Source organism: Vulpes vulpes, chromosome 13, assembly GCF_048418805.1.
Source record: "Vulpes vulpes isolate BD-2025 chromosome 13, VulVul3, whole genome shotgun sequence".
Taxonomy (NCBI): Eukaryota; Metazoa; Chordata; class Mammalia; order Carnivora; family Canidae; genus Vulpes; species Vulpes vulpes.
Genome location: NC_132792.1, coordinates 122,388,033 through 122,412,042, shown reverse-complemented (window position 1 = coordinate 122,412,042; position 24,010 = coordinate 122,388,033). Strand labels below are relative to the sequence as shown.

At 35.8% G+C, this 24,010-nt stretch overlaps 1 protein-coding gene across 50 annotated transcripts in view; it reads left to right on the top strand.

Annotated features, from left to right (window-relative positions):
- The window catches only part of CDC42BPA (CDC42 binding protein kinase alpha), a 320,030-nt gene that overhangs the window by 229,434 nt on the left and 66,586 nt on the right, over positions 1–24,010 (top strand). For 47 of the 50 annotated variants that reach the window (XR_011996311.1, XR_011996312.1, XR_011996310.1 and 44 more), the window contains 5 exons: positions 9,173–9,297; positions 17,734–17,839; positions 18,258–18,406; positions 19,963–20,054; positions 22,943–23,019. Coding sequence is in view for 44 of the 50 variants with exons in the window: in XM_072732749.1 (XP_072588850.1) it covers positions 9,173–9,297; positions 17,734–17,839; positions 18,258–18,406; positions 19,963–20,054; positions 22,943–23,019 (549 nt within the window). In the remaining 6 variants the exon portion in view is untranslated. The remainder of the gene's footprint in view (positions 1–9,172; positions 9,298–17,733; positions 17,840–18,257; positions 18,407–19,962; positions 20,055–22,942; positions 23,020–24,010) is intronic. The other 3 variants (XM_026003431.2, XM_072732762.1, XM_072732753.1) reach the window with 1 other exon arrangement.

Sequence of the window (24,010 nt, the reverse complement as noted above, 5' to 3'; positions counted from 1 at the left end):
AAAAACCCTAATGTTATCCAGATGTTTCAGTAATCTTATTTATATTTAATTAAGAACATTTGGATAATTGTGTTTTATAATGATTTCTAGGATTTTCCCTCAGCAAAAATATTTTGTTCAGTTATTAGTTATTCCAATAACAGATTGAAAGACCATGACTAAGTAGTCATAAAAGAGAGACTCTTTATTCTCTCTCAGTTTTCCCCTATATTCCATGCATCTTTCACTACTTTTCCATGACTAATTGGTTCTTTACACATTTAATAATGACTTTGCTTTTTTGCTTGAAAACTATTTGAGAAACCACTCCATTTTCTATTTTGTAAAATCTTATGAAGCTGATTTACCCAGCCACTGTGGGATGTGGCCAAAGAGAATAAGTAGCATGAATGCTTTAAGTATGAAGAATTTATGATGGTTATCGTGTAACTTTTAGTTATTTCCGCTAAAAGAAAATTAAAATTAAATTGGATATTTGAATTTTATCCAAATGGGTCACATAATTGTGATTTCACGTGTTTAACTAATATGACTATAAAATTAAATATTATTTGTGTTGGGCAGCCTGGGTGGCTCAGCGGTTTAACACCACCTTTGGCCCAGGGTGTGATCCTGGAGACCCAGGATCAGGTCCCACATCGGGCTCCCTGCATGGAGCCTGCTTCTCTCTCTGCTGTGTCTCTGCCTCTCTCTCTGTGTCGCTCATGAATAAATAAATAAAATCTTTTAAAAGATAATGCATGCATTATTTCTGTCAATTAGACAGAATTTAAGATTCTGTAAGGAGTTACTTTGAGGTATAAGAAATGTAATTAAACTCTAGAAAGCCTCTGCATGTAGTTTCTAAACAAATTACCTAGTAAAAAATGTATATAGTTGGGCTCCTGGGTGGCCCAGTGGTTGAGTGAGTGGTCTGCCTTTGGCTCAATTGATGATCCTGGGGTCCCAGGATCAATTCCCTCATCAGGCTCCCCAGGGGGAGCCTGCTTCTCCCTCTGCCTATGTCTCTGCCTCTCTGTATGTCTCTTATGAATAAATAAATAAAATCTTTAAAAATAAATAAATAAGAAAAATACATGTAGTTCAAGAGAAATTGAATTAAATAATAATCAACATGAATGTAGATCAAATCTTGTATTCACCCTTTGTTTTGTTTTTTTTTTGTTAGTAACCGTAAAGTTCTGCCCAGTTTACCAGAAATACATATTTAGAGATAATTTATAAGCAATACTGTCTTGATTCTGATGAGACGTGAAGGGTAAAAATTAAAGCCTGTCTCTTAAGTTTTTAAAAATAAATAGAACATTACCTTTTTTTTTTTTTTAACTAAATTAGAACATATGATGAAGAATGAGCAGAACTTTGAAAGCAAATTTATATGGTGGGCAAGTATTTAATGACATATGATAACAAGGAAATATTTATTCCTGGAGAAATAGAGACGGATCGGGGTTCTGCTGCAACCTTTTAAGCCTCTTCCCTGTTTCTGTTCTTTTTATTCAGCCTTTGTTTCTCTTTCTGCTTCACTCTCAGTTTACCTTAACTGAGCATCTTTACTGTTTCTTTTTGTTCATTCATTTTCTGGTTTGGTTTGAACTGTGTGTTTTCACTAAGATGGATAACCAAAGAATACTTTTACGTAACATTGCTATACCAACTCTTCTGTCTAGAACCTGAGTGAAGATTCAAAGCAGAATTTCTTCTCACCAGAACTTCTGGTATAGAAGCCAGAAAGTAACTATTACGTTTATTTTGAAACTTATGTTAATATTATGAATAGGTTCTCACATTCACATTTTTAAACTCCAAAAATTTAAATTTAAAAGGAAATTGAAAAGGGGCACCTGGATGGCCCAGTCAGTTAAGTGTAAGGCTCTTGATTTTAATTCAGGTCATGATCTCAGGGTTGTGAGATCAAGCCCCACCTTGGGCTTCCTTTCCAAAAAAGAAATTGGAAAAAAGTTTGTTAATATTTTTTAGAAGTCTGTTAAGTTTCAGTTTTTCTTTTAAGAAAGAGAGAAAGAGCATATACAAGTGGAGTATGAGGAGAGCAAGGGGCAGAAGGAGAGGAAGACAGAGAATCTTAAACAGGTTCCACACCCAGCTCAGAGCCCAACATGATTGGGAAGGAGGGCTCGATCTCATGACCCTGAGATCATGATCTGAGCCGAAATCAAGAATCTAATGCTAAACCAACTGATCCACCCAGGTGCCCCTGTTAAGTTTTACTTTTTATTAAAAGATAATTTTTTTGCAAACATATATTAACCATATATGTTAGGGAGTAAAAGGAAATGGTTTCTAGTAAGGAAAAGTATTGTTTCTTGTTCTTAAGTTATTATCTTACAAAAAAGCAAAATTATAAAAATAAATAAAAGCTACCCATGATCTCATCACTACAAAACAACTTTTTTTTTTTTTTTTTTTTTTTTTTTACAAAACAACTATTATTTAGTTTTATATGTTCCTTTCCAGGTTTTGTTTGTATATATATTATTACATAGGTGCAGTTATACTTGCATTCTATTTTCTAATATGCCTTTCATTTAAAATGTCATGAGCATGTTTCCATATTCTATATTATACTGTACTATTCATTACTATAAGCCAGATATGTCAAGTTACAAATAGTGAAACCGTCTCATTCCCAAACAAGCAAAATGAACTAATACTTAGGTAGAATTTGTTAAGTGCAAGTCCTCTTCTGAGTTACTTTGTGTAAATCATTTAATCCTCACAAAAACTCTGTGAGGTGTACCCTGTTACTCTAGCCATTATATAGGTGAGGAGACCAAGGCAGAGGAGGATGAGGCTCCTTTCCTAATCAGATAACCAGGAAGTTGCCAAATAGAATTTGACCACAGGCAGTCTGGCTCCAGAGTCCATGCTCTTTTTCAATAATAATGAAAAGATTAGCATTTCTTTGACTAACACCAAACAAATCTACTTAAAACTATTTCTAACTGTTGTAACATGGCTATGCAAAATCTGCATTTCCTCTCCTTCCTGAAAATGTCTAGCTGATCTCACTCACAAATTAGTTAGAAGGGCTGTCAAAAAGGACTGTCAAAAGATAATAAAAAATAATGTAGGAATTAGCAAAGATATTGCATCTACAAAAAAATTGGTAGACTTCTGTTTATGCTAAAATGAAGAGATTAATGAATCTTCTCTAGAAAAGAACACTTCAAAGTGGACACAGTTGTCAAAAACAACTATTTAGGAGCTCTGGGGATTAACCAGAGGAAGACCACTACAAAACATTGCTGAGATAAATGAAGGAATATCTAAACAGAGAGAGAGATGTACCCTGTTAATGGGACAAAAGAGTAGGAATTGTTATAGGAGCTCAATTCTCCTGCAGTGTATAAACTCAGGGAAATCCCTGTCAAAATCCTGGTAGGCTTTTTGTTGGAATAGAGAAGTTTATCCTTAAATTTATTTGGGGATACAAAAGACCTATATAATAGCCTTGTGCAACAAAAATTAGAGGATTTACCTGACAGTATTTTGAAACTTACTAGTAGTATTGGCATCATGGAACCATAGAGTAATGATCTAAAAATAAGCCCTCATATTAATGGCCAGTTGATTTTTCAGCAGAAATCCCAAGGCAGGGGCATCTGGGTGGCCCAGAGGTTGAGCATCTGCCTTTAGCTCAGGTCGTGATCCCAGGGTCCTGGGATGGGGATCGAGTCCCACGAGTCCCACATCGGGCTCCCTGCAGGAAGCCTGCTTCTCCCTCTGCCTATGTCTCTGCCTCTCTCTGTCTCTCATGAACAAATAAATTAAAAAAAAAAAAAAAAGAAGAAGTACCAAGGCAGTTCACTGGAAAAAAGATAATCTTTTTAACAAATGGTGCTGGAACATTTGGATATCCATGTGTAAAAAAGTTATCTTAAATTTTTATGCCATATAAGAACATTAACTCAGTGGATCATAAAATGAAACATGAGAGATAAGCATAGGAGAAAAATCTTCATGATTTAGGGTTAAAGATTCATAGATAGAAATTATACAACCCGTGAGAGAAACATAACGATAAACTGTACTTCATCACAGTTTAAAGATAACATTTAAAAAAACTAAAAGATATTCACAGATGACGGAGAAACATTTGCAAATTATTGACCTGATAAGAAACATACTCAAAATATAGAAAGAACTTAAAATTCAATTATAAGAAATGCAAACAACTCAGTGAAAAAATAAGGAGAAATTTGAGTAGTTACTTCATGAAAGATCTGTGAATGACCAACATGTGAAAAGATGTTCAGTATCGTTAGAAAAATGTGAGTTAAAGCCATATATTGCTGTATACTCTCAAGAATGAGTAGAATCAATAAGAGTGACCATACCAACTATCGGCAAGGATGTGGAGGAATCAGAAGTAGTATAGGAATTCCTATACTACTTGTGGGAGTGTCAGGTGGTGGTATAGCCACTTTAGAAAATAGTTTCAAAAGCTCTCAAAAAGTTAAGCATACATTTACCACATGACCCAGAAATTCTTACAGATATTTATATAAGAGAACTGAAAACCTAGTCCTTTTAAACTTGTATATGAATGTTCATAGCATCATTATTCACAAGAGCAAAGAACTGGAAACAGTACCAATGCCCATTAGCTAGTGAATGAGCAACTAAAGTTTACTATTATCCATAGAATAGAGTATTACTCAGCTGTAAAAAAGAGTGACTTTCTGATTGATGCAATACTGTGATTGAGCCTCAATATTGTGATGAGGGAAAGAAAAAAACTACTTGTTGTGACTTCATTGGTATTAAATTTCTTAGAAAAGCAAAACTATAGAAATAGAAAGCAAATCAGCAATGCCTGAACTCAGGTTGGGAGCCAGAATTGACTGCAAACCAGCAGTGGAAAAATTTCTCCTGTTGGAAGTATACCAAAACCAGATTGTGGTGATTGTTGTACAGCTGTTTAAATTTATTGAAAATCATTGAATCATACACTTGTAATGGATGAATTTTATTCTATGTAAATTATAGAACAGAGGTATATGGCGTACCTTGGGATATAGAACTTAAATCCCGTATTCTCAATAAGCAGATAAGGGTGTATGTTGGCAGTGATAGCTTCTCTGGACCCCATTGCCTTCTGGGAAGACAGTGAGGTTGGAGATAAAGCTAAACAGAATTACAGCTGTGCTCCTTTGGTAGAGGGGAAGAAATAAAACTGCATTGGGACTTGTGCCAAGACTGTCTATCTCTCACAGAAGTACAGGCCAAAAATACATGAGAAAACCCTGGCTCATGAGGAAGATTCCTCCATCTGTTTTGATGGAGAAGTTGACACATGATGACCTTTAGCCAGATCCAGCTCTCAGACTGTTTCTTTATGCCCCACGAACTAAGAAGAATTTTTACACTTTTAAGTCAGTTTTTCTAAGAAGGACAAGATGTGATAGAGATCATGCATGGCCCACAAAGCCAAAACTATGTACATCTAATTCTTCATTGGAAAGTTTGCAGACCCCTCACGTAGAACATGATTTTGGCCTGTATTAGAAACTGAACCAAACATAGACACATATGCATGTATACATACACCCACACATACAAACTCACACATACATATATATAAAGACATTTATTGTAAGGAATTTGCTCATCTGATGATGGAGGCTACATGTCCTAAGATCAATAGTTTGCAGTCTGGAGACCCAGGACAGCCTATGTGGTCTTAGTCCAAATCCAGAGGACTTTAGACCCAGGAAGAGCTGCTGTTTCAATAACAGTCCCAAAGCAGGAAAAACCAATGTTCCAGCTTGAAGGGACATTCATTTAGGGAGGAGAAGCTCCCTACTATTCATCTTACTAGGGTCAGCCTTTTTATTCTGCAGGCCTTTAGATAATTGGATGGGCCCACTGTCTTAGGGAGGGCAATCTGCTTTACTCAGCCTCCTGATTCAGATGTTGATCTTATCCAAAGACACCTTCACTCAGGAATGTTTGTTCACATGTGTTAGCAGCCTGAGGCCTAGTCAGGTTAACACCAAAAATTAACCAATTAACCATCACCTGACCCCTCATCCCCACAAACCTGTAAATAGCTCTTCTAGGAAAAAAATCACCTCCTTCAGGTTGAGTACTCAAAAAGAAATGAACACAGTATCTCTAAAAACATCCCCCAAATCAAGAAAGGAATAGCAATAACTAATGCAGATTAACTGTGAGAAAAACCATAACTGTGAGATAAAAATTGAATGCAAATATTTTATAAGTTTTAAAAAACTTTTATCAGAAAAACCATTTATCAGAAAAACCATAACTGTGAGATAAAAACTGAATGCAAATATTTTATTAGTTTTTTAAAACTTACTCAAGCAGAAACTTTTGCTTCTGTGACAGATTAGCTTACATCATACCCACCACCTCACCAAGAGCTAGATTCCTGTAAAAACTATCTTAATATGCTAAGACTATTTCCTACAGCATTTATATGCAGGAAAGCATTGGAGAGATAAAAAGGCAGCCATCATCACTGACCAAGATCCTATAGAGGAGTGCAAAGAGATGAGCTCTGCATTCAGTGTTGCTTTTCTTCCTGAGACACTTGCTGATATGAAAGCAGTAGCTGAGTATCCAGGAAGCTGAGCACAGTATTCCACAGTCTCACAAGTTTAGAGAGATGAATACAAGCTCTCAGTTGGACTCATTGAAAGGCTACATTTTAGGAATAAGAGTGAACCAGAAAGAGATGAAACCTCTCACTGACTGATACATAGCCTCCAAGTAACTCAGTACCTGACCTCTCTTGAGTCCAATGCCTGCCAGAAGTAAAGGTAAATACTTCCTGGAGGAAGATACTCTACAGAGCCTCAGATTACCTCTAAAATTTTTATACAAATGTGTGGTATACATTAAACAATTACCACTCATACCAGGAGATAAAACTAAATCAGCGAAAACCAAGACTAAAAATATAATAGCAAAAACAAAAGAAAGAAAAATGAAAGAAAGCTAGACAGTCTGTATAAGCAAGCCCACAGGGATTCCCATCAGAATTTCCATATATTAAATTTTAAAATAACTGTATGATTGTAAATGGAAGACATGAAGAATTTCAGCATATAACTAGAATATATGCAAAAGAGTCAAATGGAACTTGTAGAAGTAAAATCTAAAATAGCCAAAATACTCAATGGAAGATTTTAACAGCAGATTGAAAATAGCTGAAGTAAAGAGTGAACAAGTAAAAAAATTTCAAACTAAAGTATGGGTAGAGATTAAAAAGGATGGAAATACTTAAAAGAGGGCAAAGACCAAGGGTGTGACAAATTACTACCAAAGTGACAAAAAGATCTGATGTACAAATATTTGTTCTCCCAGATGGAAAGGACAGAAAGACTGTGGCAGAAGCAGTATTTGAAGAATTAATGGCCCATAATTTTCCAAAACCTATGAGAAGCATTTAGGTACAAATTCAAGAAATGCCAAATTCAAGAAAGGTGATAAATAGAAATTAAATCCTTTCTTAGAGGCATCATAGAAAAACTGCTAAAAACCAGCAGCCAAAGAAAATCCTAAAAGCAGCTAGAGAAGAAAGTCACATTATATTCAAATGAGCAAAAGTTAAACTGAAAGTTGACTTCCCACCAGAAAAAAAAAAAAAAAAGAAATCCATAAAGGAATCAAAACGGAATAAAAAGGAATGACATTTTCAAAGTGCTGAAGGATAATAATTGCCAACCTGGAGTGTTATATATGGCAAAAAATGTCTTTCAGGGATCCCTGGGTGGCGCAGCGGTTTAGCGCCTGCCTTTGGCCCAGGGCGTGATCCTGGAGCCTCGGGATCAAGTCCCACGTCGGGCTCCCGGTGCATGGAGCCTGCTTCTCCCTCTGCCTGTGTCTCTTCCTCTCTCTCCCTCTCTCTCTCTCTCTCTCTCTCTCTCTCTCTCTCTGTGTGTGTGTGTGTGACTATCATTTTAAAAAAAAAATGTCTTTCAAAAATGAAAGCAGAAATTGAAACTATAGCAGACTATAGGACAGTCTATTTTCTTCAACAAATAAAGTATAAGAAAAAAGTGCTGGAGCAGAATTGCTATGGACAGAATGTTTGTGTCCCTTCAAAATTCATGTGTTGAAACCTCGCCCCCAATGTGATTGTGTAAGGAGGTGCTGCCTTTGGGAAGTGATTAGGTCGTGAGGTGGAGCCTTCATGGTGGGAGTATTATCCTTATGAAAGTGACTCTGAAGAGCCCCCTCATGCCTTCTACCTTGTGAGGACACAGCCAGAAAACAGCCATCGGTGAACCAGGAGCAGACTTCACTAGACACTGAATGTGCTGGCACCTCAATCTTGGACTCTAGCCTCCAGCCTGTGAGAAATAAATGTTTTGTGTCCAATCTCTGATATTCTAGTATAGGGACCCAAATGGACTAAGAGCTTAAAGATAAAAGAGACTTAAAAGATACAGGAACCATTAAGCTGTGGTTTCTTGTAGATATCATGATTCAATTTCGTAAACTGTTTAGCTTTTTGATGTTCTGAGATAACTGGGAATTTGATCAATTACCACCTTTGTGATGATATAAGGAAACTCATTAAATTTCTTTAAGTGTGATTATATTGTTATATTTTGAAAGAGCCTTATTTGCTAGACACATACACAGAAATACATATAGGTAAAGTTATAGATGTCTGGTATTCACTTCAGAATAATTCAGGAGGAAGGGGTAAGAAGACAGAATGCAAGTGAAATGACTGTCATTGAAGTGATAATTCAACATTGACGTTGGCTGTGGGCTCATGGGAATTAATTTATACTGTCTACTTTTGTATATGCTTGAAATTCTTTGTAAGATTTTTTAAAAAAGAGGATGACATGGAGACATTTACAGACCAAGAAAAAAAAAAAGAAGAAGAAAGATGTTGTCACCAATAGAACATGGGAAATTTTCAGACAACTGAAGAGTGTTCATAAATGGAAGTAATTCGGTGTAAGGGGGTAAAGGAAAAGCAAGGGCAGAGGAGAATTCAGAATATTTGATGTTTCCAAATGCAGTGACCAGATTTCATATAATATGAAATCAGGAAGCAAGCATTTTTTAGTGGAATATGGAGAGCTATCAGATTTAACAAGAGGTATTTGCATACCTTGTATTCCTGTTCCTAAAAGTCACATGTGTCTTTAAAACTGCTTTTCAGCTCACCACTTTGTATGAAAATGTAAGTATGCGCAACCAGCAGTTAGAAGAAGAGGTGAAAGACCTAGCAGACAAGAAAGAATCAGTTGCACATTGGGAAGCCCAAATCACAGAAATAATTCAGTGGTGAGTACTCTTTTTAAATGTGTTTTTATGGGTGATTTTGGACATATGGCCAGATTGGCATGAATTCCAGAAGACTATTAACATGACATTTTTTCTTATTTTTTTGCTTTAAAAAATAAGTTTCCCTGAAAAGCATAATTTTATTATTGACCTGTTGTTACTCATCTGCATCCTTCTATATTTTCTTTTAAGTTTCTCTTATTTTCTTTTAAGTTTTTTCTGCGGAAAACCGCAACTACATCAAGTATCCCATGTCAACTCTCCACAATTTCATTGAAAGCTATTATTTTAAGACTGTTGGTTCTTAAAGAACTGAAGGAACTCATTGACTAGCAATAGAAGTTCCTGTCTAAGACCAAAATTGCTATATTTGTAATTATTTTAAGAAACAGTCTGGAGAAGAATTTTGAACCTGAAGATGTTGTCCTATCATCTTCTTTCATAATTACAGCAGATTGTTGTATACATGTCATCATAAAAACCTTAAATGATTATAGTTTCATTTTATTAACTATTCTTTAAGGTCTCAGGATTCAGTGTAGAATGAATTACTTCCATAACTTTCCACATTATTTCATGAAATGATTCTGGCATTTATAAAAATGCATATTTTTATGAAGAAAGTTGAATTCAGCAGGGACTTTATCTTCTAAGGAAAACATATTTTCTGAATTTTAATATTTACTTTTCAACTTTTTTATTCCTTTTGGCACATCATGGAGGTTTAATTTATATGAAAACTGTTTCTTTGTGTATCTATAGACCAAGCATTTAGTAGGAATTTTAGTTTCTTGTACTCTTACTTTGGTTCCTTAAGCAATTTTTCTATTTTCCTACTTATTGCAAATTAATACCCTCCATCTTAAATAAAATCAGAGGTGGATAAACACTGCCTTTTTAAGTGATCTTACCCAAATAACTCAAGTATTTTGATATAGACTTAACTATAGAACTCCTATGTTCAGTCATCTGTGGCTCATGAATGTGACTATACAGTGCATATCTAAATGAAAATGCCCAAATTGTGGAAATTTTGTTGTGTTCCAAACACTATAATACAGTTAATAGTTCATTAATGTTAAATTTATGTCCTTGATGACAAGGACATTTGCTCATTTCTGAAGCAAAATCATTCTAATCTTTATCCAAGATTATAATATCAAAAATTATAACTCTTCATTTATAGCTCCATTATTATGTAATCAAATGTATAATTAAGCAATTGCTGAAAATGACTTTTTACAGAAGAAAAAGATGATGTGGCCAGAGCCTGAGTTCCTAGACCATTGATTTTTTTCCAGCAACAGGCATGATGGGTTCAGATGGAATGGGAAGTGGTTCTAGTAAAAGAAAGAAGCTTTTAATGTAGACTTTCTGGAAAGGGTTAGTAGAAAGGATGAAGATGAAAGGGGTTTTTTTTTAATTTTATTTATTCATGAGAGACACAGAGAGGCAGAGACACAAGCAGAGAGAGAGAAGCAGGTTCCATGCAGGGAGCCCAACATGAGACTCGATCCCGGGACTCCAGGATCATACCTTGGGCTGAATGCAGGTGCTAAACCGCTAAGCCACCCAGGTGTCCCTGTTTTGTTTTTTTAAAGATTTTATTTATTCAGTCGAGACAGCAGGAGCCAGGGGGAGAGGCAGAGGCAGAGGGAGAAGTAGGCTCCCCCCTGAGCCCTAGGGGCTCAATCCCAGGACCCAGAGATCATAACCTGAGCTGAAGGCAGACACTTAACCATCTGAACCACCCAGGCATCCCAAGGTGAAAGTTTTTACATGATACTACAAAACACTCATTTTAGGCTTTTCACATTCAAGTGAAATGTGCAGAAGAAACCAGGAATGTAAGCAAGTCAGTTTGCATAAAAGTTGTTATTTAGAAATAGACTAATATATTAGGGCACCTGGATGTCTCAGTCAGTCAGTTAAGCGTCCAACTCTTGGTTTTGGCTCAGGTCATGGTCTCATGTCATGAGATTCAGCCTGATGTTGGGCTCTGCATACTCAGCACGGAGTCTGCTTGAGATTTTCTCCCTTTCCTTCTGCCTCTCCCCTTGCTCATGCTCTCTCTAAATAAATAAATAGATAATTTTGGGGGGAAAAAAAACAAAAAGAAATGGGCTAATATATTACATAACTAATTATTAAATACTTAATAGGGTATTGTTCTCAGAGTTCTCACCTACTAGAATGTTAAATCTGAGACGTTCTGTCCATGTTTAAAAAGGTCAAGAGTCAAAAAAAAAAAAAGGGGTCAAGAGTCAGGACACCTGGTTGATTCAGTGGTTGAGTGTCTGCCTTCGGCTCAGGGCATGATCCTAGGGTCCTATGATTAGAGTCCCACATCAGGCACCCCACAGGGAGCCTGCTGCTTCCTCTGCTTATGTCTCTCTCTCTTTCTCATGAAAAAATTAATAAAAAGAAAAAAAAAAGAAGGTCAAGAGTCTCAGGGTATTCCCAGCTTTTTAGTCTTAGTATATTAAAAAATGAAGTGATGCCAGAGACAGGAAGATGATGGTGGAGTAGGAGGGCCCTAGGCTTACCTCATCCCATGAATACAACTAGATAACTGTCAAATTATAATAAATACCCCAGAAATCACACTGAAGACTGACAAAACAAATGCCACAATTAAAGGCAGAGAAGGGGCCACATTGAAAAAGGTAGGAAGTGTGGAGATGTGGTTTAGGAAAGAAACAAACCCTGGCTGCTGGCTTGGAAAATAAGAGGGGCTAAATTTCGTGAGTTCTTGGAGCCAGCAGGGTTTGAAGACTGGAGTTTTAAAGGTCAGCAGGCTTGGCTGGATAGAGCCTAGAGGGTACTGCACTTCTCTTGGAAAGAAGGCAGGCAAACAGCCTGGGGTCGGGGTTGGGGGAAGCGGGGTGGACAGACACCGGTTTTTTCTCTTCTTGTAGTGCAGCCCAGAGAGACAGCATTCATGGAGAGGCCTCTCTTGAGAATAAAAGGAGCTGGCCAGCACCATGTCCCACCCCTGCCCCTCAGCATAAACACAGAGCCACCTGTGGGAAAATACTGGCTGCCTAACTTGGTTCCACCAAGCCCCACCCCTAGGTGCTCTAATGGAACCATTCTTTCTAGTCACACTTAGCTTAGCTGTAGTGTGGTGGTCCCTCCACCCTGAAGACTAGCACAAACCCTTGTCCATACCACATCTCCTGACCAGAGAGTTCTGCAGTGCCTCAGTTCCAGTGGATATGGTGACTGGTTTCATTTCACAAGCAGACCAAAACAAACCACCCAACCCCGTGAAAACTTACCACATTCAGGCCAGAGATCAAACACTGCCCATAGCAGGAAAGGACAGCCTCTGCAGGTGACTGGCCTGAAGGAAGAGCACCCAGAGCACCACAGGATATGAAAAGATGCTCAACATCACTGATCATCAAGGAAATACAAATCAAAGCTATAATGAGATACCACTTCACACCTGTCAGAATGGCTAAAATCAAAAACACAGGAAGCAACAAATTGGCAAGTATGTGGAAAAGAAAGCAACCCTCATGGACTACTGATGGGAATGCAAACAGGCCCAGCAACTGTGGAAAACAATATTGAGGTCCCTCAAAAAGTTAAAAATAAAACTATCTTGTGACCCAGCAATCACACTACTAGGTATTTACCTAAAGGGTATAAAAATACTAATTCAGAGGGATACATGCACCTCTATGTTTATAGCAGCATTATCTGTAATAGCCAAATTTTGGAAATAGACCAAGTATCTGTGTATACACACACACACAGAGGAATATTACACAGCCATAAGATAGAATGAGATCTTGCCGTTTGCAACAGTATGGATGGAGCTAGAGTGTATTATTCTAAGCAAAATAAGTCAGTAAGAGAGAGACCTATACCATATGATTTCACTCATATGTGGAATTTAAGAAACAAAACAAGCTAAGGGAAAAGAGACAAATCCAGAAACAGACTCTTACCTATAGAGAACACACTGCTGGTTACCCAGAGGGAAGGTGGGAGGGGGGATGGGTGAAATAAGTGATAGGGATTATGGGCTGCACTTACCTGGATGAGCACAGAGTGTCATATCCAAGTGTTGAATTACTATATTGCACACCTGAAACTAATATTACACTGTATGTTTATGAACTGAAATTTAAGTTAAAACTTTAAAAAATGAAATGATGCCAAGACAAGGTTTTAGGAACTTGTGATACACAGTATTTTAAATGTTTCCATTGGACAAAAAACAGCTTTTTTTTTTTTTTTTTTTCAAAAAACAGCTTTAAAACAGAACAAGCACTATTGTATATAAGACCTCATTTGGATGCATTTCTAACATCTTACTTGGCCCCCTTTGCCTTTTCCTATGAAGTATCCCTTTCATATGAAAGAATAACTTTTAGGGAAGTGAGACCTTGTTGCTCCTCACTGTGTTAGAGTAGGGGCCTTTCTTCTCACCATTGGCTCATCAGAATACTTCACTTTTTCTTTGAAATGAACTGACAAAGAAAGGTCAGACTCATAAGCTAGTCCAGAGACTGATTTTTTTAAATGCATCTCCTCACATATAATGCACTTTTCTGGTATAATAAAAGGTACAATGGCCTATAAAATATAGTTTTGCCTTCAAGTAGCTTATACCATACCACTGAAAAGTTTAAAAACTAATGTGACCATATCTGGAGATCAGTTAGAAGACTTTAAGTTGCCTTATGCATTATTCAATACTGATTTTCCTATAGTATTATAGAGTTACCTTAGACTGGGTGCTTGAGAGAATGGGGGGTAATCATTTGAACCTGTAATGCATTTTCTGAAAACCCTAAGGTTAATAAAGGGTCCTGTATGTACATTGAGTGAATTGGAGATTTCATATAAAACAATAGGAAATAAGACTAGTGAAGGTACATGAATATTGGGTAAGAATTTTAGCTTTATTTATGTATAAGAAAGAGAGGGTTTTTGCAAGGATAAAGGTATTAATTAGATGATGCATTAGGAAAACAATTCTTGGGACGCCTGGGTGGCTCGATGGTTGAGCGTCTGCCTTTGGCTCAGGGCATGATCCCAGTCCAGGGATCGAATCCTACATCGGGTTCCCTGTGAGGAGCCTGCTTCTCTCTCTGCCTGCGTCTCTGCCTCTGTGTCTCTCATGAATAAATAAATAAAATCTTAAAAAAAAAAAAAAAAAGGAAAACAATTCTTTACAATGGTGCTCAGGGTGAAATGGAGGGAAATTTGGGGAAAACTGAACAAATGGTGGAGAAGATGTTATAAGAGAAGAATCTATAGGAAGGGCAAGAATTGAGGGAGAATTAGTATTTCTGAATTAGATTAAGAAAATGATATTATATAAGTAGGAAAGTCAGAAGGAACCAACTTTGGGGAAGATATAATCAGTTTTGTTTGTGTTATTTTGCTTACTGGTATGTCTGAACTCATCCTGAGACATCTGGGTACATAGTTCCAGTACACTTTTGAAAAGGGTACAGAAAGGTTAGGGTGGAGCATGTAAATTTGGGGATTTAAGTCCTAGTCAGTAAAGCCATTGAAGTTGTTGAGTTCTTTTTAAAGAGCACAGAAGAAAGGATAATTTAGTGAGGGCAGCAGGAAAGTGTTTTCACAATCAGCAAAGGGTTTCAATAATAACACTTTTATTTCCCTTTATTTAAATTCCCTCTTATTATTTGAACTATTCCTCATTCATTAATCTTCATTTGTGGATAGTCATAGGTTATACTGATTACAGTACATTCCAGGCATTGGGCTGAAAATCTACTTGTACAGGATTCTCTTTTAGTTAACACAGCAGTCCTATGAGGTAGAATTATTATCTCCATTTTGTAGGTGAGATAGCAGAGAGCAAGAAGGGTTAAATGACTTAGCCCAAGTCCTGGAGCTGGTGAGCAGTGAGTTAGGATTTGAACCAAGGTCTGTTTGACTCAAGAATCAAGTCCTTAAGTGACACTACTATGTATATTTTATGTCCTTGACGTTTTAAGAACTGTTATCTTCTAAATCTTCTCTTTCCTGAGGATGTCCCACATAATAGAAGTAATAAGTATTTCTGCATTAATTATTTGAAAGAGATTGGGAGGAGAGGACTAGCTATGGCAGAACAAAATCGATCAAAATTGGCCTTTTGTAGTTGAGTAGTTACTTGAATAAACTATGGTTTCAGCAAAACAGTTGTGTAAATCAGACTTCAGAAAGTATTATGAGTTAGTGAGGAGTTAAATACAAGCATAATTAGATACAGGTTGTATCACAATGACAAGGAGTGGGATTGGGACAGGAACCTTTCTGGATTAGAAAAAGTCCGTATATGTTTACAGCAGCCAAAAAAATGATGAAATTGAAAACAGAAGCAGTTTTCAGAGAAGGTAAATGTGGGACGAGGAATACATTTAAATGACTTGGCTAAAGAGAAAATGAGGGACTTCCTCTAAAACTTAAAAAAAAAAAAAGTTAAGAGAATGAGCATGAGTCATCTTATCCAGATAGCCTAGTAGAAGGAAGGGCAAGATGGTGTTGAGCAGAGGGGAAGTAGGCTGAAGGTTGGAAACAAATAGCAATGATGCTGAAAAGGAAGTGTAGGAGACCAGGGCTCAGTAGAACTTAGACTTTGTAACTGACCGAGTGTTTTGGTTTTTGGTTTGTTTGTTTTTTAACCCTTCCCTTCATTAATTTTCTGTAGCCAAGAAAATAGACATAGCTTTAATAAAAAATTGAGACTTAGAGGGAAACCACATGAGTCAGGGAATGTGAACATACTCAACATGCAAATAAAAACAAAATTACAAGAGAGTTTTTTACTTGAAATGTTAAACAACATGAAACACATGTACAAGAAGTTACTGATTTCCAGAGTTAATAAAGCAAATGGGACTTCCTAGGTTCCTAGAATGTGCATAAGCAGAGATTGCTGTGGTAGACAGTAAAGCAGTACGGGTTGCAACAGGCCAATTAACCTGGTCCTGTAAATGATAATACAGTTTTCTTAAGTGTCTTTCTGCTACTCTAAAAAAAGATAATCTTCCTTCATCTCTACTTATTCTTTATATTGTAGATCAGAGAATTACATCAGAAGGTTGTTGTAGTCATGTGTGGTGTCCAAAGTTAAAGAATTTTGGAAGAAACAGCCTCCCGCCTACATAAACAATATTTTATAAAAGGCAATAAAGATACATACATGTATGTAGAGCCTAAAAATATGTAACTAATTAGGCTGGGCAACTTTTTATGATGATTGTATCACTTTTAGATTGTTAGATTCTTCCCCTTGTCCTCAGTACACCTTCCCAGCTGAGAGAAAAGAAAACCAAATCCCTCCTAAAGGGCCTCTTTAAGATAGACACATTGATAGATGTGAATTTGGCTCTTCCGGATTATAAGTTCTAGAAGATCTTAAAGCCAATTCGAGATTTCAATCTGTCTGCTGTATGCATCAGATACTTAACTAGTTTACCTGAAATATCCTTTCCTCATCACTATTCAGTGGCCTGAATTGTATTTATTAAAACAGCCAGCCTTCCCAAAGGCAAACAATGTTCCCCAGGGTGCATTAGAACACACTTCTAAGCACTGCAGATTTGTACTCCTTTATATATATGTATGCGTATATATATATATATATATATATATATATATATGTATGTATGCGTATATATATATATATATATATACACTTAGCTTTCTATATACCAGTTGTTTTCATTCTTCTTGAGGATAGACCTTCTTTTGTAGATTTTCATATGCTGGCAGGCCTTATCCTACTCTTGACCTTATTTTGAAGATGTAACAAAACACAAACTTTCTTTTGATAAACTCTTAAATGTATAATTGTGTTATTGAATATAATTTGAAAACATTTCTATCTAGAATCATAACAGTTGCATCAGTAAGATAGTGTTAAGACAGTTGTGAGTTTCAATAGATTCTAATCTTTTCCTTTTGATGATTATTTTATTGACCATGTTAGAAAACAGTTTTATTGCAGTACAACCTTGATTTTCACAGAGCAGAGTATTTTTACTTTAAATTTTCTAAATATAGGGTACTTCAGTTTTAAGAAAGATGCATTTTGTTTTCATAAGACAAAATGGCAGAACTCAATTAACGGGGAATCTTAATATTTTTTAGAAATTATGTAAATATATGTGTTTTTAATGTAGATTAAAAGAGTATTAATTCTCTGGTTTAAGGGCACAATTTTACTAATTTATCAGATATAAGTAATTTGAACGACCCTAAGTGTGACCAGCTTTCATTCAGATAACAGAGAGTTTAGTAAACCTGTTCCCATTTGTTGATAGGCAGGAGTGCTGTCGTAGATCTTCTGAAAGAAAATATTTATTTCACTTATTTCTTGTGTGATGCTTTAAAAACAATATATAACTCACTACAGTTTTCCTGTTTGTTTTACTTTTGTCCTTTGTCTGTTTATTCTAGGGTCAGTGATGAAAAGGATGCACGAGGGTATCTCCAGGCCTTAGCTTCTAAAATGACTGAAGAATTGGAAGCTTTGAGGAATTCCAGCTTGGGTGCACGAGCAACAGTAAGCTCTGCCATTTTGCATAGAGAATTATCCTACTGGGTGGGGAAGCTCCAGTACACTATAATAAGTCTGAATACTTCTATCAGTTTGTCTAGGCTTTAAGCTAACTGTAAAGTTTTTCATGAGAATTCAGTTAGTCCAAGTCTTTGCCAGTTTAGGATATCATAACAGATCTTTGTTCAACTGTAAGTTATATAGATAGCCATTATTGGTAATAATGATGAAAAATAAACTCATATGTGAGTCTGTAATTATTTCTGAATTTAATGAAAAATTATACATTTGTACAAGTAGTTTCAGTTCTACTCATTTATTAGAGAGAGTACTTGTAATTAGTTTCTAAATTTACTTGCATTACTAAATTTTGAATTTTAAAGAAAAAATAGGATGGAGCTAACAACAGTTCTCTTATTTGTAGGATATGCCCTGGAAAATGCGTCGTTTTGCAAAATTGGATATGTCAGCTAGACTGGAGTTGCAGTCAGCTCTGGATGCAGAAATAAGAGCTAAACAGGCCATCCAAGAAGAACTGAATAAAGTTAAAGCATCTAACATCATCACAGAATGGTAAGATTGAATAATAGAGTCTACTAGAATAATTTCTAAGTTGATCCAGAATTATCTGGGTAGTAGTTACATGTTTAGTTCATACCTATCACCTTTTCTTTTAAGTAATGACCAGAAAAAAATTATGAATATTTGAAAATAAATAAATGCTTTCAGGCCTTGTGTGCAGTGCTGGGATTTTAGTACAACCTCATTTTCCTCTGATTTGTCCATAAAGTAAAATTAATAGTGGTAATTAATATTTTACTGTTTATTTTTCCCCTTATTTATAAGTAAATTTTAGTTGACTCTCAGATTCTGTTCCATTAAATCCAAAATTCTCTCATGTTCAAGAATATCATATTAGTATAAAAATGCAACATATATATTCAGAACAAAGACAGTCATCTGGGAATTCTGTCCTCTACCATTGGTTTTTTACAAATGGAGTTTCTCTTGATGATAGATTTCATAATGGTATATTCTATTTATAGTTGCTTTTTCATGTTCTTTTATGTTTTGAGAAAAGTATGTCCTCCACAGTCTGAGACAATTACCAGATCAATACATTCCTTCAATCCTCATCACAACAGTAGAGCAAATTATATTCTGAATAAATAAATGACAAAATGAAAATCTTAATTGGATTGGATATGAACATGCTTCAAGAATAAGTCTTGGTGATATAGAGGAACAATAGAAAGTTCATGTTACAAATCACCATGTAAATAAAAAAATCATTTGGCACTGGAATAGCGAAGTTCCAAAGGCATTCAATCATGAAAAGAAATATAGTCACCTAAATTCAGTTTGTAATGGTGTGAAGCTTTAGTCCTTAAACTGTAATCATTAATGTTTTGAATCCAATTGGAGGTCATATACCTGGCACCCTCGTTAAATTATAAACTCTTGTAATAAATAATCCAGACATAAATTTAAGTATGCTTTGCTTAAAAGTGCTATTGTGACATTAAAAATGCAAGAGAACATTTTCTGGAGAATGTGACTCGATTCTGGCACAAAGATCTACTGAATGTCATTCTCTGTGTTGTAATTGGAATGAGTATGAGCAGCCTTCCCGTACCTGGGACACAGGCATTTGTGCATCCACTCATAAACCAGACTAAATGAAACTGGAAACTATAGATGTACTCATAAAAATGCTCCACTTTCATGGTTCTCTGTGGAAGAGCCTAACAAAATTCTAAATTTAACCTTTGATTTTATGACATTTTAAAATTGAATCATTTAACTCCGGGTCAGCATCTTTTTCTATAAAAGGCCAGATACTAAAATATTTTAGGCTTTTTGGGCCATATTATCTGTGTCTACTCAACTGCACTATTGTGGTGCAAAGCAGCCACAGATCTGTCAATGAACAAGCTTGGCTGTGTTGCAGTGGTTTGTTTACACAAGAGTAGACGACCCTCTGGATGTGTCTTTCCTGCAGTAGCTTGTACTTCCCTAATTTGACATGACTGACATTTAAACCAGAAAACTCCAGCTACATATTGTAGGATGGCTCACCAACCAGCAGAAAAAATAATGACAGTTTTCCTTTTTTTTCCTCATTGAAGTAAACTAAAAGATTCAGAGAAGAAGAACTTGGAGCTCCTCTCAGAAATCGAACAACTGATAAAGGACACTGAAGAGCTTAGATCTGAAAAGGGTATGAGAATGTGTTTTGCATCAATCAGGGCTTATTCTTTGTGAATACATGTTATTACCCGAGAACCCACATGTGTAGGTCAGAGAATTGTTTACACGAAGCACGCTGGCTGGCACTCACTGCTGGATGTATATCCACATAGGTGATGCACACATTCGCTGGATTGGTCTCTGAGTCATTTTGTCATACTTAATATGCATTGTTTAAAAGTTTCATAATAACAGAAGAATTCATTTTGCCACAAATTGGGACTGTTTTTTCAATGTCATGGACTATTCCACAAATAAGATTTTTGTGATTGGGAAAAAAACAAACTTATTTTTATAGTATACTTTATACCCTCTTCAAATAGTTGTAGGATTCACTTCCAGAGTAGTTGAGGAAATAATGTATGAAGTAACTAAAGATTGATCTAATCCTGTTTTAAAAGGGAATTCAGTGATGAACTGATTGGTACTTAATTGTTTTCTTCCAAGTTTGATTCTTAAACTTCCTGCCCTGCAAGATTTCTCAGGATTTATTCCCATTTTCTTAAAAGCATTACCTGAACATGCTTCCATTAATGTGAAAAGTAACTCAGAGTATGTGGTGGCCATTACAGAAACTTCTTTTAAACTTTCTTTCCATAATGTGGACATTAAGAATGTGAAGATTTAATTTAAAAAAAATGTGGAGTGTTGTTTTCTCAATGAAGGGATCTCTTTTATGCAGTTATTAGAAATTCATTGTCCTGGGTGCCTGGGTGGCTCAGTCAGTTGAGCATCCAACTCTTGATCTCAGGGTCATGAGTTCAAGCCCTGCATTGAGCTCCACTGTGGACATGGAGCCTACTTTAAGAAGAAAGAAAAAGAAAGAGAGAGAGAGAGAGAGAGAGAGAGAGAAAAGAAAAAAAAGAAAAGAAAAGAAAAGAAAAGAAAAGAAAAGAAAAGAAAAGAAAAGAAAAAAGGAGGGAGGGAGGGAGGAAGGAAGGAAGGAAGGAAGGAAGGAAGGAAGGAAGGAAGGAGTTCACTGTCATGACAACATCAGTATTCCTGACCAAATAGTGAACTAATTAATGGCTTTATGTTACACTTATGTGATGTGTTGCTTCCCCATAATTTCTCAGTCCTGTAACACACAGTGATGTAAAGCTGGTTGAGTTTCTGTTTCCATGTGAGAGGGTATCACATAAAGGAATTGACATGGGGAAAAAAACATTGAAAATACTAGATGTTCAGACAGTTTTTTTGTTGATTGAATTTCCTGGTGAACAAGAAAGGAAGGTGAATTAGGACTTCACAAATTGAGAATCAAGCAGACTTTTCAGATGGGAAGAGTGGAAAGCTGCATTATTTAGTGAGTAAAGGAAGAAGAATGTATAAGATTTGGAGGGCAGGCATCTCCAGAGACAGTTTATGTAGAAAAGACATCAGTGCAGTGTGACTGTAACATACCATGTCACTGACTGACCCCATCCTTTGTAAAATATATCTAAATGTGCAAAAGAAATAAGTTTATCACATTGCTTTATGACAGCATGTGCCTATAGCTTTTATTTGGATTTTGAACATTGGAGAGTCATGAAATTTCACTTCATATTGTAATGTACTGTATATACTACTTAATGGTAAAATGTAATATATAATGAGGGCAGGGATCCCTGGGTGGCTCAGCAGTTTGGCGCCTGCCTTTGTCCCAGGGCGCGATCCTGGAGTTCCGGGATCGAGTCCCACGTCGGGCTCCCGACATGGAGCCTGCTTCTCCCTCCTCCTGTGTCTCTGCCCCGCCCCCCATGTCTATCATAAATAAATAAATAAATCTTAAAAAGAGGGCAAGGATTTTTTTCTGCTATGCTTACTAATATGTCCTGGTATCTAGACAAGGTTCGGCATATAATAGACTCTCAATAAATATTTATTGCTTGGATGAATTTCTGAACATAGCCCCTCATCTGGCATCCATGGTGTGTTATTAGAGAGTAGGATGAAAGCCACACAAAATAGTTGATGTCACTTCCTAAGGATATAGAAATCGAAAATGTGTGCTTGGTTGTTTTCTGCTCTTTCCTTTCTAGTATTTATCATTGCATATATATTTTAAGAATTATTTTGGAAACCTTACATTTAAAGTTAATACCATAGCCAACAAATATGCTTTAACTTTTAAAACTTCATCTGAGGAAAAACTAGGGTATAAGTTATTTATTCTGTCAATTAAAGCAGTGCCTGAAATCAGATTAAGGTCTTAACAAAAGTTTTTTTCTTTTTAAAGATTTTTATTTTTTAATTTATTCATGAAAGACAGATAGAGGGAGAGAGAGGCAGAGACACAGGCAGAGGGAGAAGCAGGCTCCATGCAAGGAGCCTGATGTGGGACTTGATCCCGGGTCTCCAGGATCAGGCCCTGGGCTGAAGGTGGTGCTAAACCGCTGAGCCACCTGGGCTGCCCAACAAAAGTTTTTTCATAATAAAATATATTTGTTTTATCACTAGATTATTATAAGAGATTTTTTATATTAGTGTGTACTATAAGTTTGGTAAGAGTTTTTCAAAACAGAAACCTTGTTTGGTGATAAATTAGCTTAGAAAAGTCAGATATAACCCTATTTTTAAAATTCTTTCAAATCTACAAAGATTTAATGTATTTCTTATGATGTGCTGTATGGAAAAGAAAGAAATTCAGGAACTCGAGTCAGGAAACAAGTATGTCATGGAGACTACTATAACTGCTAAGTGATATTCCAAGAATCACTAACATAATTTTTTAAATATGTAGAGTTAATAATATTGATCAGCTTTACAATGTGGTAGTTTATGAACAGCTCTTAGTAGATTCAGACAGGAAAGGTTATCCATGAAAATTAGTTTAAATTGTTCTAGTTTTAAAAAAAAGTTGCTGCTGTCTTCTAGGTATAGAGCACCAAGACTCACAGCATTCTTTCTTGGCATTTTTGAATACGCCTACCGATGCTCTGGATCAATTTGAAGTAAGTACTAAACTTTTCAAGTATTCCCTGTAGTCCATTTAGAATTCACTTTGTGATTTAAAATTCATTTTCGAGGAAACTTTTATTGCTTCCCACATAAAAGGACTTAAAATCTTATATAAACAATAACATATAAGGAAAGGAGTATGTTCTGCATTCTTTTGGAAACTATAATCACATTTGTATTTAAGAAAAATCTAAGAAAGGTCTAAATAGGAGACTCATAAGATTTAAAAGAAATTTCGTCTCCTCCCCTGAGAAACAGTAAATGCAGAGCAAATCTGAAATAATTTTGACACTTTAATCTCCCAAGTATAGAGCCACTATTAAAAAAAAAAAAAAGTAAAAAAGGTCAAAGCTCATAATATGGAAATGCTGGTTCAAGCTCCAAATCAATTCAGTTGTTTTAGAAGTTTACGATAGGAATAGTTTTTGTAAAAAGCATTACATAGAGGATATTAGGCAATGTATTCCATAATAATGAAATAGTGACTCTATGACTGTCATTCTTTGGTGCTCAAGTTCTTTGCTGGTAAAAAAAAAAAAAAAAAAAAAACAAATTTTATGATATAAAGTATATTTTTGTCTCAGAAAATTTAAGTTCATGATTCTATATTTATTAAATAATTATAAGTCTCTGTGCAGAGCACTGTTCTAGTTGCTGGAGATAACAGTAGTGACCACATTCACCAAGTCCTGTTCTCAGAGAGGTTACATTCCAGTGGGAACAGCTAGAGGCGGAGAGGTTCTGCTGCTCACTTTTGTTACCCTTCTAAAGTGCTTCATTTAATTTGATTATTAATGATTTGCCATGCGCTTCATTTTATTACATTTTGAGCACAATATATGCATTGTATTTCATTCCTTTGGGAAAGAGAAAAAGAACCACACTTTAAAAAGTAATTAATGAATTTCTGAGTTTTTTGAGAAACAATGCCAATGACTGCTTTCCTCATTTATTTATTTGAATTAATGTCATTTGCCTTTCAAT